Source organism: Cydia splendana, chromosome 3, assembly GCF_910591565.1.
Source record: "Cydia splendana chromosome 3, ilCydSple1.2, whole genome shotgun sequence".
In the NCBI taxonomy this organism is placed as follows: Eukaryota; Metazoa; Arthropoda; class Insecta; order Lepidoptera; family Tortricidae; genus Cydia; species Cydia splendana.
The window spans coordinates 22,319,225-22,339,399 of NC_085962.1; the positions used below are offsets into that span (position 1 = coordinate 22,319,225).

General features: G+C 37.1%; 2 protein-coding genes across 2 annotated transcripts in view; one reads left to right on the plus strand and one right to left on the minus strand.

The window, feature by feature from the left end:
- Positions 1-20,175, minus strand: part of LOC134806886 (mediator of RNA polymerase II transcription subunit 7) — a 357,529-nt gene that overhangs the window by 32,155 nt on the left and 305,199 nt on the right. The window lies entirely within an intron of this gene.
- The window catches only part of LOC134789381 (tyrosine-protein kinase Btk), a 62,882-nt gene that overhangs the window by 19,709 nt on the left and 22,998 nt on the right, over positions 1-20,175 (plus strand). The window contains exons 4-5 of the mRNA XM_063760012.1: positions 4,623-4,716; positions 5,823-6,005. Of these exons, the coding sequence (XP_063616082.1) occupies positions 4,623-4,716; positions 5,823-6,005 (277 nt within the window). The remainder of the gene's footprint in view (positions 1-4,622; positions 4,717-5,822; positions 6,006-20,175) is intronic.

Genomic DNA, 20,175 nt, shown 5'->3' on the forward strand with positions numbered 1-20,175 from the left:
CTGAAGTCATATATTCAAGTTCTCTGACCAAGGCAAAATTATTTACTTACTTACTTTAGAAAATCAAGTTGTTGGTTAATAATCCTGGCTACGAGATTATGTCTGTGCAAGTACTCGCCGTTAGCAAGATGAGAACAACTGAAAATGATATGCCTGAGAGACTCCGGGACGGTGACATGCCCGACAAATGTCGACCGTACCGTCCTTCAGGATATGTTTCCGATAGTTGTTCGTCATCATCACTTCGTCCGCAATTGCACAGGCAAAACCCTAGGTTTCTCCGAAGAGGTCCCCGAATCGTAACCAGTTCACCGACGCGAGCATCAGGTCCACGTCGGGTCCCGTGAGGGCTTTGTAGAACCGCCCGTGTGGCACCTTACGCCGCCTTGCGAACCGCAGCACTTAGTACTACAGGTTTGCGCCAGTTCTCGCTTGCCAAGGAGAGCGGCGTGAGGTTCCTGTCTACTGCAACCACATCACGATGCATCCCACACTCGTTGTTAAGGAAATAATTCCTGAGATTGTACACCTTTCGGTTGTGGAGAATTTGGACGTTTAGGAAGCCTCGGCCTCCACACTTCCGTGGGATGTAGTCTCATAACTGACGAGAGTGGGAGTAACATACGGTGTGTGGTGAGCAGTATTAGTCGGACCCTCCGATGCAAGGCATCCAGCTCGGTCTAAGTCCACCTTAGTCGCCAAAGGAGTATTGTGAGTAGGGGCATTGTGAGCCGACTGAAAATGCGCTCCTGCATCGACCGTCTAATCTAATGCCATCGTCGTCAATACCCAACGACTGTGACATACCATACCTTGTATTATTATTATTTATACCTCTATTATTTATAGGTGTTTATTCAGCTAGTTAAACATTTAATACTGGCGAATCAAGATTAAAATTTATAGAGTCGTTGTGTCTTAAGCCAATTAACTAAAAGTAATTAAATGTTTGAACTCAATCAAAATCCTTACTTGTATTAATTTGGGTAGGTATACATTTTGCAAATAATTTATTACGAGGGTCAGTTGAGTTTTCGTTCCGACCAATAAAGAGATTCAACGTTAAAGGATTTTAATGGATTTTATGGTTTTAATTTGCATCACGTTCGGTAGGATTCTCTAAAGGTTTTCAACTCGCTAATTTTATGCGAAAACTAAACGTTGAACTTTTCGGCTATAAAAGTCTGCTCAGTTTTTAGTTTAATGATATAGGTAGCTAAAGTTCTACTTTTTTAAACTGTTTTCAGTAGTCTCAAGTCCTCTCTAGAGACTACATAGAACACATCAACGTTACCTACAGACAAATGGGCAGACTTTGGCAAGACATGACATTCGAGGTATTCTTTTTGCCACTTCTTCATTCGCGGTCGCTCACACTTTTCCCAAGCTTCACTCATAAGACTTGCCTTATATGTAGTTTATTTATAGATGTCAACGCTTATGTGGAACACGTCTAACGCTTCACATAAATTAGGTTGAGCATCAGTGGAGCCCGGCATCGTTACCGACGAAACGCTGATTCTACTGGATATTAATGAGCCTGTCGCCGTGACGGGTAATATGGCACGCCTTCACTCTAGACTACAGTCTTCTTATAACTAAGCTCTGTATCGATATCGTAAATGCTAAAATCAGGTCGATTGGTTAATCTACTACCGTGACTATACACAAATATATCCCAAAATCTCCCAACTATGGACCAAAATTAAAAGGGGCCTCTTGCAAATTGTAGTTTTTATTTTGGATTTTTACACGTTTGAAGGGCATATTCCAAGAAAAATCTTAAAAGGTTAAAATTGGCTTGATAGAAAAAAATCACGAAAACATGTCTAATTTTCATTTATTTTCAATTGTTAGCGTTATCCTGTATACAATACAAGCATAATTTTAGCATAAAATAGCTAATGATAGTAATGATATAGGCGAAGCAATTGACCAGGTAAAATTTAAACAGAAGTATAACTTCAGAGATATTGAGGAAAAACGTTAAAACCCGCGCGATCGCGAAATCTTCCGTCGCAAGATTCGCGCGGCGCGCCTAATCTTTTGTTCCTTTCTAATTTACTGGCTTTACGCCCCCTCTTAACTTGAATATCTTTGTTAGGGCGTGATTATTATTTCAATGACACAGTTTTGAGGCAAGATGTTTTCATAACCCAGAAAAAATAAATAAGACCAAAACATTAATGTTCTTAATAAATATTCAATTATTATAGAAATGTCACAATGATACTCACGGAGGAGTTGCAGTTATTTGATTTTCTACCGACCGACGCAGCATATAAAACAGGTTTAAACCCTAAACATAAAATCATAGTTATTATGATACGTTCGTATACCTTCTAGATCTAGAGAATACGAGTACAACCGAGTTAACTGTTACCAGATACGAGCAAAGTCGAATTAAAGTTAGAAATTGTATAATTGATTTGTCTGATCCAGTTGTTCCTAATTACCTTTGACCTTACGTGATTATGATTACCTACCTAACTTTTGATAACGAGTGTGGGTGTCAGCTTAAGTTCGTTTAACGAAATCACTTCGTTAGGAGAGAATAAGCTGCTTTCTCAATTGCCTACTACCACCACTAGGCACTAGGTACACCGTCTACACCTTATAAAACGGTGATTCCTGGTAATCTTATTGTAAAATGGCCTGCATACCTACTGAATATCAAAAAATACACGGTACCTGCGAGGAATCCGAAGGGTTTTTACAGCATATTTAAAGACCTGCCTGACCACCATATTTAAAGTTAAAAATACGCTGGATTCAGCTTGGTTTTTGGGATGTGTTGTTCCATTAACTATTCTTTAAAATTGCAATTACATATTTGATTTGACTAAAGTTTTTAATTATAATTAAATTAGTATGTATTACCTATGTGATTCTTTTCGTCCATAAATGATTAAACAAATTTATACAACCCTTCCCTCTTCACAAATGAGAGCAGACAATAGGTACGATCATTTCCACCAATAGGTAGGTACGCTTTTCACTAGTGCTACTTAGACTCAGCTGTCCGTCTTTCTGTCACTAGGCTGTATCTCATGAACCGTGATAGCTAGGCAGTTGAAATTTTCGCAGATGATGTATTTCTCTTGCCGCTATAACAACAAATACTAAAAACAGATGATTTTTTTGCCGTTTTTTGCGTAGGTGGTACGGAACCCTTCGTGCGCGTGTCCGACTCGCACTGGGCTGGTTTTCTTTAAATGAATTGAGTAATGTTATTTTGTTTCGAGAGCTTTATAATAAATAAACCTTTGAGTTATAAGTAGACGTAGACCCCCATTATTGAACAACAGAATTGAGAATTTTAAATTAAACTCGATAGAAATCATTCAGCGAGTCGAGTTAGAGTTCTCAAATTAGTCTTGTGCATTTATCACTGACGGATCATATTTTGGAAGACTTGTTTTACAAATCAAATTAAGTTAAAAAAATGTTATTCCATTTCTTAAGACGAGTAAACGAACTTAATTAGGTAATTAAGTTCGTTAATGTTTTGTTAACAACAATTGGGTTTCTTGACAAACAAAAATACTTCGAAAACTTAATTATAATAGCGCCCGTAAAAATACAATTTATATTTCTAAAATAGCCGCTTGAAATTTGTTATCGTATTTCATTTACACGAGTTAGTTCAGACTATTTTCAAGTGCCTAGTTATAGTCGTACGATTTTTAAATGACGGAATCCACTTGAGAGATTACCTGCCGATGAATGGCATTGTTTTCTTTTGTTAAACCAACCCGCTAAATACGTGTGCAAAATAAAAAGCAATAACAACAAAAGATTCCATACAGATAACAACTGTACCGCTTAAAGAGTAGAGTTAGAATTACAATAGCAGGGACTCGATACCTATTGGAATTTAGAGCCGTGGTTGCCCGGGTGTTTGTCTATTTCATGTTTAATTTCCAAAAGGTTGTATATCGAGTACTTGCAATTGTAATTGCAAGTACTCGATATATAATATATATAATATATAATAAATATATAATAATCTATCCTTCAAGCGGTGAAGATGTTATCTGTTTAGAATCTTTGTTGTTATTGCATTTCATTTTGCATTAGCGGTTTGGTTTAACAAAATATAACAATGCCAATTATTATCGTCAGGTAGTCTCTCAAGTGGATACGACATTTTAAAACCATCCGACTATCAGGCCTATTCGGATTTCGAGATAATCACAAGATCTTGAGACGATTTAGAGATCAACTAGATCTACATTAGATATCGACTAGATGTGACTTGGATATCTAAGTCATAACTTGTCGAAATCGTTCAAGAGGATCTCCAGAATCGCGGAAACGTCAAATTTGACATATCTATCTTACAAATATCTTTCAATTATCCGTATCGTAACTTGTTGAAGTCTAGTAGAAATCTAATTCATTTTCCGAATCGAGCCGTATAGCGGCAGCGAACAAATCTACGTAGGTATAGCTAGGTACCTATACCTACGTAGATTTGTTACATACATAGGTATCTTCATACATGTCCATCGCTTTGAATTCACGCGACGTTCGATATGCCAATGTTCAGTTCCTTTTGTCAGGCTCAGGACATATCCATGTGTGTTACGAGTATATGCACGTGTTGACATTGTGTGCAGGTGGGATACACGGAGCGAGGCACCGACTACACGTTGTACCTCGTCGCCGGCAGCAACGCCGAGCGGGTGCAGTGGATTAACTCTATCAGATCAGGTACGCAATTTTGTAATTACTTTTCTGCCAGCCAATTAGTACGAGTTTGCTATAGTTAATCTTCAAATCCGGCGGATTATAACTATCCCTCCCCCATCCCAGAGCGTGTCACTGCCCACACAATTTCGTCCCCTGGTATACCGGCTGGTCTGGTCCGGCATGTTGCATGTTCCTGGCTGGGTGTGGTGCATATATTCTTGTCTAGTGTCTTGTCTTGTCTAAAATGATTCTAAGTTCATATAAAACGTTTTTAACCCTCTACAATAAGTATTACGGTTCGAAATTGAATGACTAGAAAGAAATCTCAAATGGTCTTAAGGGTTAAATATTTTCTAGAAAGTATTTAGGTATTATCTAGGTATACATTTAATTATTTACGTTTAATAATCTAATGAAAGTCACTGACAGACACTATAAGAGGTTTGTTGTCACGGTCAATATTATTATTACAATAGTCTAATAGATAAACAGTATAAAAATAAAAACCCTCATATACATATGTAAATGTGTGAACGTCCCGCCGAGTGACGTCACTTCCTTTAGGGTTACTTAGTTTGAAGGGGACACTCACATCAAATTGCTGAGTAGTCAGGTATTTAACTATGCAATTTATACCTCGGTGTTGGTGAGAGAGTCACTATTCTCTAAATTAAAAGTTTTATTGCGTTTGTTATTTTAGCATTTCTAAGTTCTGCCTAGAGTCGGACCGAGGTAACTGCATGGCATTTGAATGATAAAGTGTGACAATGTCATGATTAATGCCTTTAAATTGATATGAAAATACGTCGTTTATAATGAGCGGTGCAAAGTTAGATAAACTCTACCGCTTTAAGGATGCACAGCAAGCTCGGTTCTCCATACAAACGTTGTTACGCTCTCATTTTAAAATGACTAGCTAGATTGCTCTGAAACTTTGTATTTACAGTAGGACAAGATATATCTATGCCTTGTAATTAGTTTATGTAGCTTCAGATAGCATAGTTAAAAAGTACAGCGAATTTAAGTTCTTCAACTTATTCTACTGCCAGACCAGACTATTTACTAATGATACTGCCGGAAATGGGTTGCCAAACTACATATATTATATTAATGAGGTGTCCCACCAGTGTGCATATCGAACGGGCGTGCGCGCTTGCGCTACCACCCGGCCGCGTGGTCGCGCAGCTGGTCGTGCTGCGACGCGGAGCGCCGCGCGGCGCCGGGCTGCGCGCTCGCCGCCGTCTGGGCGCCGGAGCCCGAGCCCGACCTGCTGCAGCACAAGGAGAACAGGAATACTTGTAATTTGCAACGTGAGTACCCTTTTCTATTAAGGATTTAACAGCATGGACAGAGACTCCCCAGAAGTCACTAGGTTTTTTGACGTTAATTTATTTAAACGCCTTTATACATCTGAGTCTGTTTGACATGTGTGACTTGTGTGAGTTTTTTCGTGTCGACGTTCCTCAAGGGTCCAGCGGTGTTAACTGCCCTGGCTGTCACGTCCCTCAGACGTAGTGCGAGGGCTAATTAATAAGTAAGTTAATGGTACCCGCAAACCAAACTGAGGAGGTTCATATCTGGTGGAGGCGAGTTCCTTGGATACTTTTAACAGTCTGCTGAAACTCCTCTCCTTGCATCGGTTTCCTCATCACTGAGGGTCGTGGCCATTTCTAGGGAGCAGTTTTTCTTAGACAATCTGCTGAAAATAAAGACGATAATACCTATAGAATAATATAACATTCATTAATGTAGGTAATGTGAAATTTAGGTATTTTGACATCACGTTGATTTAAAGTTTAAAATTGGTATTTTGGGAAATTGGTTAAACGAGCAATAAAACCAAAGCGGACAGGATAATGTATAAATATGTCGAGGCCAAATCTTAGATTTTGATTATTTTATGAAGTACCCTAAGATTAAGTATTAAGTATTTTATAATTGATCACACGTTATGGTTAGGTTAGGTTTGACTTTTTCGGTGGATGGTGTTGGTGTGGCCAATCGAACATTTCAATGATAAATATGTAAGTCTAAATGTATTACTCTGTAGTGACTAGTAATTACTTACATAGGTACATGTATCTAGATTCTGTTCAGTCGATGTCGCGAGTTAAGTCTGTGTAGGCAAAGTTCTCAACAACACGAGTAATCCGCGATAAGCTGCTTGAGGTTTCTTGTTTACCGCTTGTTTTGTGCCGCCAATACGTATTTATGTAGAAATAGAAATAGTAATAATTTATTTGCAGAAAAAGGGTACAAAAAGTATCTTAGGTTAAATGTACATTACATACAATCGTTTCACCTTCTCCAGCTGTTGATAAACAGCATGCAATTTTTTTTTATACATTGTTAATAATGAAATTATTTTAGTCCCAAGACTCAAAGTCGCACGAGAAAACTGAGCTGAAATAACGTTACCATCATTATGAGCCTTTTTGATTTATCATCATACAAACCTTGTTGTACTAGTGTTGGTTAGCCCTTTGACCGCCGTTGGCATGTATAAAATACAACGATAGAACGATACACTGGCGCCGCTGGCTTGTATACAAGAAACAAATTCAACCGCACGGTAAATGTGGAAAGAATATCAATTGTAATTTTTTTACACTCATGTTAATGTTTTAGGTTTTTGTTTTGAAAAAAAAAATGAATTTAAAGCAGCTATATAAATCCATTCTTTTATAATAAGGCTATCAAAAAAATTGCTCCAGATTTCAACGTTTTCCATGTTCCTCGTCGCACGCCGCCGCAGCTTCGCCGTTGTCTTGTATACAAGACAGCTAGGGATGGGAATGTTAACTCGATATGAGAATAAGTATTCAAAATAAATATCAAACGCAAATCTGGTTTTATTAATAAGCATTTGAACACTTGTTAAATGCCAATTGGTGGTAACTAGTAACTAGAATACGTAAAACGAGAGAGAGACAGGCATAACTATAGCTGAAGTTCAGGGAGCTTCTTCAGCTGTTGATAGTAGAGTCAGACAAGTAAATCTGTCCTTATGGTTTATTTGCAGAACAAAAGATTCATTTTGAGATGATAGTGTAGTGGGAAGTACCCTGCAGTGACCGCTTCGTACAAGAATGGTACAGGTGGACGCTCGGACTAGTCAGTGTCGCCTAACTATGAGAATGTTATATATTTGAAACTAGCTGACCCGGTGAACTTCGTATCACCTATCTATATTATGTCTCCTTTTGGCACGTCACGGATTAGCCTGGCCGCACACGCTCAGAATTTTATGTAGGCACTGATTGACATGATGTGTAAGCGAGACAGCACCATGCATTTGTAGAGCGACGTCCCGATCCCACCTGTCATTCCGTACGGAAACATAATGAACATTCCGAACGCCTGCAGCCAGGCCTGAAAAAAATTGTTATCGATTAGTCCCTCTACTATATAGGGTGACTTTAAATTGGTAATACAAAATGAATGTTTAACATATATCTTCCCTTCATTAAGCCCCTCAATTAAGTCTCATGCTTTTAAAATAATTAAAAGTATTTTTTCACACCACCTATTCGGAAAAGAGCTTTTTCTTCCCTGCTAGGAGTCAAAGTGGCACTTTTCTTCCCTGCTAGGAGGGATCAAAGTAACACTTTTTTGATCTAGCACACTATTTTTACATTTTTTTGCACATTATTTTTTTAGCTTAAATAATCTGTATAAGCATCAGATTGTGTCAATACTAAGATTTTTTTATTTTCCTCATAGTTGATGTGAAAAGCAGTATGTGTCACACGGTATCAAAATTATTTCGTCTTAGGCGTTAACACTTGAATCCCTCATTACTCTCAGGATTCTACTTTAGAATCCATCGCTTCATTCAGGATTCAATGTACGCCCTTGACGGAAATATATCATTTTGATCCCTTGTAACACAAACTACTATTTTTTTATTCATCCAATTTTTTTAGGCTTCACATTATCCTAACATAATAATTAACAAAGAAGGTTAACTAATTTCAAATGAACACTTTCCTTTTTGGTTATCAATCACCTGTCAGAGTATTTACGAAGTAAATGTGTTTTGATTAGTAATTGTCACTTGTCAATTGAAAATTAGATTTTCCACAAATTTTGATTTTACAATAAATTTTTAAATAAAACAATACCTGAGAAACGTGTTTGCTACAAAAGGTGCAGGAGCAAAATTTGGAGAACCTCCATTTCCAGCAAGATTGTGCGCCAGCACAGTTAACTCTAATTAGTGTGCGATATCATTTAGACCAAGAGTTCCCTGGCGGATGGATTGGACGCAACGGCCCAGTCGCATAGCCGCCTCGAAGTCCCGATCTTCGCACGGGAATTAAATACCCTCGATGAACTTCGCCAAAAGATAATTGAGGTGTTCAATTCTGTGAAACCAATGAATTTATTCTTGGCAGACTAAATAATCTCAAGAGTATTCATAAGAATCAGATTTATGTGTCCAGAAAAGCGGTGGTCATTTTCAATACATCTTAAAATACGTTTAGTTAAAGTAGGTGCACACTTATCTACTTATTGAAAGTGTTGAAACGTAGGTCTTGTTGTGTTTTACATTCGGTAGCTAGATTACGTATATTAATAAATGATTAAATTTAAATGAATTCGTTTATTATTTACCATAGATTGGATCAGGGTACTTAAAACTAAACCGCTTAACTTAATGCCAGTCCAGACGGGAACAGTCTTGCTCCAATCTGATTAAATTGTTTGATCAAATCAGGTGGTGTGGTGTGGTTGCAAACTCCATTTTGCTTGCCGATTCCCTTTTATTCGATTTTAAAGGCCCCAGTACACAATGGGCCATCGCCGGCCACTCCAAGGGACGCAGCCATGCGGTAAAATGAGATAGCAATATCACTTGCTCCCTCTAACGCATAAATGCGTCTCTTGGAGTGGCCGTCGATGGCCCATTGTGTACTGGGGCCTTAAGATTATGACCGATAAAATAGAGGTGCTAACTTCAAAATCTGTTCTTATTTCTTGTACACATTACAAATGTAGCCTGTAATGGTGTGCAGATGTCAACTTTCTAACATTAATTGTAGTTTCGGTTCTGCGTGATGATGATGAGTCAGTCAGTCAGTCATCTAGGACACGTAAATTTAACGCTGTTTTTTAGGGTTCCGTACCCGAAGGGTAAAAACGGGACCCTATTACTAATAAGACTTCGCTGTCCGTCTGTCTGTCTGTCACCTGGCTTGTATCTCATGAACCGTGATAGCTAGACAGCTGAAATTTTCACAGATGATGTATTTCTGTTGCCGCTATAACAACAAACAGAATAACATAAATATGTAAGTAAGGTCCTATACAACAAACGTGATTTTTTGATGATTTTTGCGTAATGGAACGAAACCCTTCTTGCGCGAGTCCGACTCGCACTTGGCCGGTTTTTTTAATCCTGTTGGCACCTCAGGCAGTGGCGAGACACTCCTGACTTCGGGCAGGGGTGCGAAACTCCTGTCTTCGGCCAAACTCGGCTCCGCGCGGCTCAGCATTGCTCCGAGCAATTATTAGGGTTGGCACCACTTGACTTCCTTTGGCGTGCACGAACACAGATAAGATAATCACTTGAATTTTGACAACCCTAAATAGCCGAAAGGGATAGTGCCATATATTAGAAAGGGATAGCATGATTCGACCCTGAACCGCTGTCAAACTTCGGTTTTGTAGGAAGTTTCCTTTCTGTACGGTAGTACTATTATTTATTCTGTGCTTCGGGCAAACTCGGCTCCGTTCGGCTCAGCATTGCTGCGAGCAGTTATTAGGGTTGCTACCATTTGACGTCCTTTTGCATGCACGACCACAGATAAGACCACAGAGACTTGAATTTTGACAACCCTAAATAGCCGAAAGAGATAGTACCATACATTAAAAAGGAATAGCAAGATTCATCCCTGAATCGCTGTCAAACTTCGGTTTTGTAGGAAGTGTTCATTATGTGCTTACGGTAGTACCTAAGAGTAAAGGCCTCATTACACAATGGGCCATCGCCGGCCACTCCAAGGGACGCATTTATGCGTTAGAGGGAGCAAGTGATATTGCTATCTCATTCTACCGCATGGCTGCGTCCCTTGGAGTGGCCGGCGATGGCCCATTGTGTACTGGGGGCTAAAGGTAGTACTATTATTTAGTATGTATGTATTTGTTGGTTGTCATTTTGTTTATGGGTGCGTTCGAAACTGTTTAACAGGGAGTTTATAATCGCTCCATTTGACAAACGATAAGCCTCATCACTATAATGCATGCATAAATAAAAATATGTCAATCCTTTGTCATTACTGTCACTATTTTACAATTACAAAATCTCAAATACGGGGTAATCCTAATATTGTGGATATATCTTGTCGATTCGAAACCCTTTTTAAAATACGTTCTTTAATTTGAGGTGAGAGTTTACCTTATCGACGGGATGAAGATCAAATGTTTGACAGGTAAGATACCTAGGAACATTTTGTATGGGAATGATCATTCTTTCATTATTTTGTTTTCGTAAATTTTTTCAATGTTTTTAATGGTTATTCTGCTATTCTAGGCCGAGACTAATCCAACAAATCAAAAACCATGAAAATCGGTCCAGCCGTTCTCGAGTTATGGATGCTGGAACAAACACGACTTTGTTTTATATATATAGATTGACAAAAAATTATCATGGTAGGGGAGGATGTAATACGGGAACTGAGAAGCTCATCTAAGGAACATCTCAGCATGTGAAAGACACAAACTAACCCACGTGTAATTTTCAAGGACCGGAAAACCCCTCTTTACGCTTAATCCTATCCATTCGGTAACCCAATCGATTCGGTTACCGTATCATTCGGTAACCCTATCATGCTGTTACCTGATTGTAATGGTAAGCTTATTGAAACGGTAACCCTAACCTTTAACCGAGTTAATCTCAAAACCCCATCGCGATAGGGTTTTTGTTAGGGGTTTTTAACAGGTTTTTATTCAGTTATGGTAACCTTTATTATCGGTTGCTTATAGGTTTGCTACATCCGTATTTAGTGATGTGCCGTCAGTAAAATACAATAAAAAATTGTTAATTTATTAATTGTTAACTTTGTTAATTTTCTTAATTTAGTTTTTTTTTACTTTTTTATTTATTTACTATAATTGATTTATTTTATTAATATTATTTATTTTATTAATGTTATTTATTTTATCAATAATATTCATTTTATTAATGTAGTTTATTTGATTAATAATATTCATTTTATTAATGTTATTTACATTATTTATTTTGTTTATTTTGTTTATTTTGTTTATTTTGTTTATTTTGTTTATTTTGTGTATTTTGTTTATTTTGTTTATTTTGTTTATTTTGTTTTTGTTTATTTTGTTTATATTGTTTATTTTGTTTATTTTGTTTCTTTTGTTTATTTTATTTAATTTGTTTATTTTATTTTTTATTTTTTTAAATATTTTTTTTTAAATTTAATTTATTTATTATATTCTGTTTTTAGTATTTGTTGTAACAGCAGCAACAGAAACACATAATCTATGAAAATTTCAACTGCCTAGCTATCACGGTTCATGAGATACAGCCTGGTGACAGACAGACGGACAGCGGAGTCTAAAAAAATACTACATACATTACTACCTACTACTACCTATTTCCTTTTACTCTTTCGGGTTTAAAAAAAATCCCGTGAATTGTAGAAGAAAGTTTTGTTGGAATGTAGAAAGTATACTAAGTTGGGCTAAAATTTACTTGAATACGAAGAAGAATAAACACAGAAATTTTATTCTTAATCCAATAGATTTGAATTAGAATAGTTCTTGCACTCGTTATTTTAGAATAAAATGAAAGTTAATAAATCATGTCACTTTTATTTAAATGAAAAATAAAAAACGGAATATTTATACCTAATGTAGGATTATTCTAAATAACGTCTTATTAAATTAGAATGTTATACTCAATTAATTTAACTTTTGTAGTACAATGTATAAAGTTAGTAAAATGAATTTCACCCCTCTTTTCAACGGTCGGATTGATTTGAATTTTTTTTAGCGTAAAAGATTATATTGTGATAGATATGTACATTTTTTTGGAGCCTTCGAAACGGCGATGATAATTTGATAATGAAACTACATATAAAGTAAACTGCGAAATTATAATTATGATGGTTCAATGTATATTCCTTTGCCAATTAAGTATGTCGTATTTTGTTTATTATTCTTATCAGCCTTGAGGTTTTTACGTATGCTATCTCTTTCACACCTACGGAAAGTGAATGAGATAGCAAATTACATCAGGTAAGAAAATAGTCCTACGCTTATCACTAGATTTGCAGAATGTCGCAGATCGCAGCATGAATTGTATTGTATTATTTGCTGTGTTTCCACTTGAGACCGTCATTTATTACTCCTGCGTATTTGTTCCTGCCCAACGTGACCGCCGCGATACATGAGGTGGGGACATATAGGAATGATTTAAATGAAGTGCCTATTCCCATCTGTGCCCGGCGGAGAGAAATAGGAATACACCATATCGAGCTATTCCTTATCATACCTTTAAAAACATATTTTTTAGGGTTCCGTACCCAAAAGGTAAAAACGGGATCCTATTACTAAGACTCGGCTGTCCGTCTGCCTGTCACTAAGCTGTATCTCATGAAGCGTGATAGCTAGGCAGTTGACATTTTCACAGATTATGTATTGCTGTTGCCCCTATTACAACAAATACTAAAAACAGAATATTATAAATATATGAGTTGGGCTCCCATACAACAAACATGATTTATTTGCTGTTTTTTGCGTAATGGTACAGAACCCTTCCTGCGCGAGTCCGACTCTCACTTGGCCGGTATTTTATTTTTTTACATTAAATTAGGCACAGTGAGCCATTGAAGTGTTTCGCTATCCACCATCCGAGCAGATCAGCTGAATTGTACCTGATGATTTAGTTATCAGATTAAAAGCAATACGGGTATCGACCAATACAAAGACTATGCGGCAGTAAATTAAATTCTTAAGATTTTATTGAATAAAATTAGGTATAAATTAGACAACTATTATTATTTACTTCTATCTATACGGCACCCAGACTACATTTTAATCCAGGAATATTATTAAGAATATAAAATCATGATTACATTTACTTGATTAAGAATGAGATTATTCTTATTAAATTTTTTATTTGAATAATTTTGACGGGAATAAATCAACATGATTTTATTCTTAGGAATTCTTATTCAAATTATGATTTTATTCTTGAATGCCCAACACTGCTTACTAAGTATGTATCTATTTAATTTAATCAAAATTATTTCACCTTTCCAATGTTACAGATACTTAATAAATATAATGAATTCTGGTATTAATGAAAGATTTGAAGTATTAAAATAAGGTTATCACTGCTATAGATAATATATATATTTTCTGCTCGCTGCATTAAGCAAAACAAGGTAAATTACGACTTTTAGCTGACACAACTTACCGCATCTGAAAACGTTTAAAAGTAATTGCTTATTATAAAATAAGCTCATTATTAGGTATTATGTCATTTGTCAACAATGGTTAAATATCTACCACACTACCACAATCCGCTAACGCATGTATCTTTATCACAACGTGATTTTTTTAATCACTCTATCTAAGGATAAACTATAACTACCAGTAAAATTACTAGTTAGGTTAATTTTTTTCCTTAAATCAGTCTTTAATCTGTAGGTACATACCAAGTTTGAACCCGAAAATAGAAAAATAATATCTAAGTAGCATTAAAAATATAACTAAACAATAACAGATATTGCTAGGATAGGATGGTGTTTACTTGCAGGAAGCCCATTTCTAAAAATTCCAAACTAGAATTGCTCCGAAATGAACAAAAACAATAGGAACACACAGGTATAAAAGTATAAAGATAAACAAAGGAATGGCCGCGCTGCGGCTGTCGCTCCAAAATAATACTGTAATCGCCCAATAATGTTTTCAATTTTAGCTTAAGGAGTCAAAGTACAATATTGTTTGAATTGACAATAAGCGAAGTTACCGACAAAGAAACATGTTTGTGCTGGAGACTTAATAGACCGCCCATGCCAACCACGGTTATTCAATAATAAGTTCAATTTAAGTGTGCGTAAAGATTACAATCGTTTGAACTGGTTCAGAACCTTATTATGAGGTAACTGAATCGACTGGGTTTTTATTTCGGTTACCGGTAACCGAGGTTAACTCGATCTGATACGGTTACCGAATCAAAGTGTTACCTTATCAGACGGTTACCGTTATGGTAGGGGTTTTTATAACCACTTCTAAAATAACCCTATGAAAAACCCCGGTTAAGGTAACCGGTTCCGGTCCCTGGTAATTTTCCTCAATGCAGTTCCGGTACTTACATTTATATTATCGACACACGATGCGCGGCTCTAACGTTACGCTTATAAAGTTTACGTACTGACAAGCGCTTACGCCGTTGACCTAGAGACTATTATTACTTAATCCACGCGGAAACAGTCCTTGGCGGTCTGCACTGCGGGCAGTCCATGCGCGCCGTTGTCTTGTATAAAAGACTTCTCGTACAGCCTAGTGCGGCGATATTACGTCATGAATCGATATTGTTTAGTAGTTGTTTTTAATGATAAAGACCTTTATTTTTAACATTGTCGTGTGTAAAAAATAGGTATGTTATTTTTTGGCATTTTCGAAATAAATTAAAGTTGGTTAAGAACAAAGCCAAATTGAGAAGATTTTTACCATAAATTGTAAATAGCGATATCACTATTTGCAATCCCTAAACTTCTTATTAGTTGTTTACTTAAAATTTACTCTGGCGTGTGAGTAAGCGTCTTTGCGGACTAGGTCCGGCGGCCAAAAGGTTAGGACTCGGGTCCTTTGAGTCATCTGCTTCAAGTCTCGACTCAGTTTTGAAGATTCTTAAAATTAAGTCTAAACGCGAGTTCTTTTCAATTTGTAAGTGACCAGAGTCTTTTGTAGAGACTTTGAGTCCTTTTCAGAGACCTCGATTTTTTTACAAGTAATTTCGAAATCCATTGTCTATATGTAAAATTTGTAGATTAGGTACACAAATCATACAATAACGCCTAATTTCTTTAATGTTATTTAGGAAAAACCTATAAAATTGTTTACGGAATCTTTATTCGGAGGCTCGAGTCCTTTTGAGTTGGTCCTAAAAAAGGCTCGACTCGGGACTTATAAAAACTTTTTTTTAACGTTAAACGTTTTTTAAGCGCCGCGTCACGGAAAAACGAGCTGAGTTCTTTAAACTCAAACTCAACCCAAGTAACACAAAAGTAGCTGAATATTGTTTGAATAATAGAGCATTCCGTACTGTATGCTGAATAAGGTAGCTGTATAACGTCTGTATAAGCGCTTATACAGACGTTATACAGAAGGTTTGGGCGCAAAGTGGGCTAGCCCACGCCGCTTATTACTGAATAACAGTAATGTAATAGCTGTATAAGTGTGTGCCCACACATTGAATCGCTGAATAACACTTGTATAGAGGCTGTCAAAAGCTTCTATACCGCTTTTAAACCAAAGTTATCCAGCTTTGTATAGAATGACTCAGTTAGTCACACGTTATGCAGCTTTTGGTTCTAAAGTGCATTGTTACAGAAAATATATTCAGCTATTTGTGTATGATTTGTCTTCCATTTTAATTTCTGAACTCGTGTCAAAGTGTAGTGTCTGTCAAAGTGAATACAAAATAAGGAGGACATTACCCATATATTGATTTGATATTTACATAACATCAATTTCATTGCGCATGCGACTTTACTGTAAATATATACAGGGTGATCAATCCAAATGGGTCAGTATGGAGAAGTCAGAAACTATGAGAGATAGCGAAATCTGTTCTTAGGAACCATGGCTTCGATTTTAGATTTAATAATAATGGCATTCAATTTTTTTTTAATCTATCATACATAACCGGGATTCGAACCTGGTCAATATTCTTTATGTAATCGCGTGTAGTAGGTATTTGTTTGTATGGCAACTTTTAAACGATGCGTGATAGGTGGGGGGTGCTCGACCAAATATCATAGAGGGCCCCGAGACGAGACAAAACAAACAACATTAAAAAAAATTCAAAATGGCCGACTTTTTATTTTTTTTTTTCAAGTTGGCCTGAGCGCACTGAGATTTGGCATGCGGCGAGCCTGGGGGCCCAAGATTACCATGTCAAAAATTTTTTTGGAATAATCCAAAATGGCGGCGGACACAGGCAAAGTCAAATTTCCAAGTAGGTTAAGCGAGCCCGAAGGGCGAGCTTCAGGCCGGGAGGCCGAAGGCCGACCCCGGCGGAAGGCCGAAGGCCCGGAGCCTCCACCCCAACTCCCAAAACGCGAGGCCGAAGGCCGAGCTGCGTGAATGCGGTGCTTCCAAGCGTTTAGGGCTTCTCCCCACTGAAAATCAGCGCTGCGGCTTGCTGTAGTATTAAGCTGAGTGCGGGTCCTTTTAACGTCCATCTGACCTATATCTTGTTTTAATTTAACTGGTTTTGTAACTATGACGTAAATAAATGTATTTTCTTTCTTTCTTCTTTCTTTCTACCAAGTCAACTGTCTTGATGAGCGAAGCCGGCGGGCCGAATGCCCGACGGCGAAGCGTCGAGGCTTGCGAAGGCCGAAGGCTGAGCTCCGCGTAGGGCCGAAGGCCCGAAGCGTCACACGAGAGGGGGAAGTTGGAGCTTAAACACGACCCAACACTTTTTCTATTGGGAGTCGCGTTTTGGGTGTCGGGGTGGAGGCTCCGGGCCTTCGGCCCTCCGCCGGGGTCGGCCTTCGGCCTGCCGGCCTAAAGCTCGCCCTTCGGGCTCGCTTAACCTACTTGGAAATTTGACTTTGCCCGTGTCCGCCGCCATTTTGGATTTTTCCAAAAAAATGTTTTGACATGGTAATCTTGGGCCCCCAAGCTCGCGGCATGCTAAATCTCAGCGCGCTCGGGCCAACTTGAAAAAATAAAATAAAAAAGTCGGCCATTTTGATTTTTTTAATGTAGTTTGTTTTGTCTCGGGGCCCTCTATGATATTTGGTCGAGCACCCCCCACCTATCACGCATCGTTTAAAAGTTGCCATACAAACAAATACCTACTACACGCGATTACATAAAGAATATTGACCAGGTTCGAATCCCGGTTATGTATGATAGATTAAAAAAAAATAATGCCATTATTATTAAATCTAAAATCGACGCCATGGTTCCTAAGAACAGATTTCGCTATCTCTTATAGTTTCTGACTTCTCCATACTGACCCATATGGATTGATCACCCTGTATATACATTTTATTTAAAATTTTAAAGCGCCGCGTAAATAATGCACTGTTTAGAAAGTAAATATAGAAAATGTAGTACTCCACTTTTAAATTTGTAATTTTTTTGCGGTGTTTAGATGTTTTAGTGATAGAAAATGTACTTTAACAAGTTATGCTACGATAAAACTAGTTTTATAAATGAATATAAATGGGTTTTTCAGTTCATTTTAAATTCCTATTTAATTTTAGAGGTTAGAATATAAGCAACCGTAATGGCGTCCGACTGTGCTGAATATAAGCTGCTGCCACAGCTATTATGTGCTAAATTTCTGAATAGGCATTCACATTATTCGCGTTACTAAGCTACATGTTAGATAATAATGGTTTTAGAACAACAAGTTTTGAATAACATCAGTATAATAGTAATTGTTTTCTCAATCTTAAAGCCTATTAGGGTTCTGTACACAAATAGTAAAAACCACATAGATCCTCACTAGTTTGATGAGAAACATTATATAGGTATGTAACACGGGCAATATTCAATCCTACTTCCTACTAATATTATAAACGCGATATAATATTTAAGTTATATGATAAATCTGGGGGCACGGCAGACTACACAGTTATTTTTTCCGTTATCAGTTCCGACAAATATGTAGTAGGTAAAGGTATACGCAAAGATGTACGAAGTGAGTACGAAGATGTGTATAGTATGAGACTCATACTATGAGTATGGTGTGGTTACGAGTATGGTATGAATATGAATATGGTATAGGTGCGAAGGTGCGGGTATATTAGTAGTGGGTATCACGGGTATGAATACAAGTACAGTTTGGTATGGGCAGTATTGTTTAGGTATGAGTACGAGTATAGTGTGGGATGGGTATGAGTAGACCCACTTGAAACCTAAAAACAGTCTGTTCAAAATCGATTGATCGATTGTGGAGAATCGATTTCGCTATATTTTAATGGGGGTGATTATTAAATTTTTCTCATACCCAGTCCAGTCTACAAGTTTTTAATGCAACAATATCAATAACTAGCATTTGCCACCTTGTTTGCCAACTAGCAACAACCTTAAATGGCCATTGGTAAACTTTATCTCGTTGCAGTAAGGTATGCAAATGGTCAGTTAACAGTGTTTACGATGGTAGCTAGCAATTGTTTTACGTCATTAAAACGACAATGCATCTTGTGTAAAATAACCAATCGAAGAGAATTGTTAAGAAAACTAAACCTCGATTTATTAAATAATGGTTGGTTTAAAGAATAAATACGCAAGATGCGTTCAAAATAAAATAAAAACACGCTCAAGCTCAAAACAAACAGGCTCAAGTAGCACTGTTGACCGTGTATAAACTTATAAAGCTACGGAACCCTCTCCACCGCGCATTTGTTGATACTAAGCAGTAGTTTGAATAGCGCTGCTCATTGCGTTCATTTTGCAGCTTTTAGCAAGAAAAGATAGTATATGTGTACTAAAATCGCTATAACTTAAGTAAGTATAAGTGTTGTTTTAGTATTTATTATTCAGACGTTATGTCTATAAAAGCCATAACTAACCCATATATGCAGCTACTGAATAACAAATAATATGTGGATTTCATTACAGCTTCCAGTAATAGCGTCCACCTTTATTCAAAAACTAGCATTAAAACAGAAACTGCAACCGCTTTTATACAGTTGAAAGTCTTCACCGACGCTTCTTTTCAGCATTTAGTAGCCACTATCACATTTTTCTTAATATTGTCTGCTTAATATCTCACGACACAAAATATATACAGCTAATTGCTGCTAATGCTGCTATTATGCAGCTTTTAGTAACCATAAATGCTTTAAGCTGAATAATGTCTGACTAACTGTGTAAGAAATAAGTATTATTCAGCTTTAATATGCAAAACCGATACTATGCAAAATTTATTCAGCATTTATTGGTATATAGGCCCCACTAGGCCCACATATTTTCTTATTCCGAATTTAGTAATTTCCACCGCTTATACACAAAATTTATGCAGTCTTAATTTGAATAAGATGATAATTTAACTCTATTATCCTGCTTGTGTGTTACTTGGGAAAGGACTCGAGTTCCTACCAACACTATTTTGTACAGTAAATTGAGATGAACTTCGTGTGTTACAGAAATACGGCGCGATTAGGGAAATGAATTAGAGATTCACTAGATATGAAATAGTAAAGATATGTGACGTTCCACGGCAAAAGGTACCTTATGGCGCCTGGCGCTTACGTCGCATAGCGC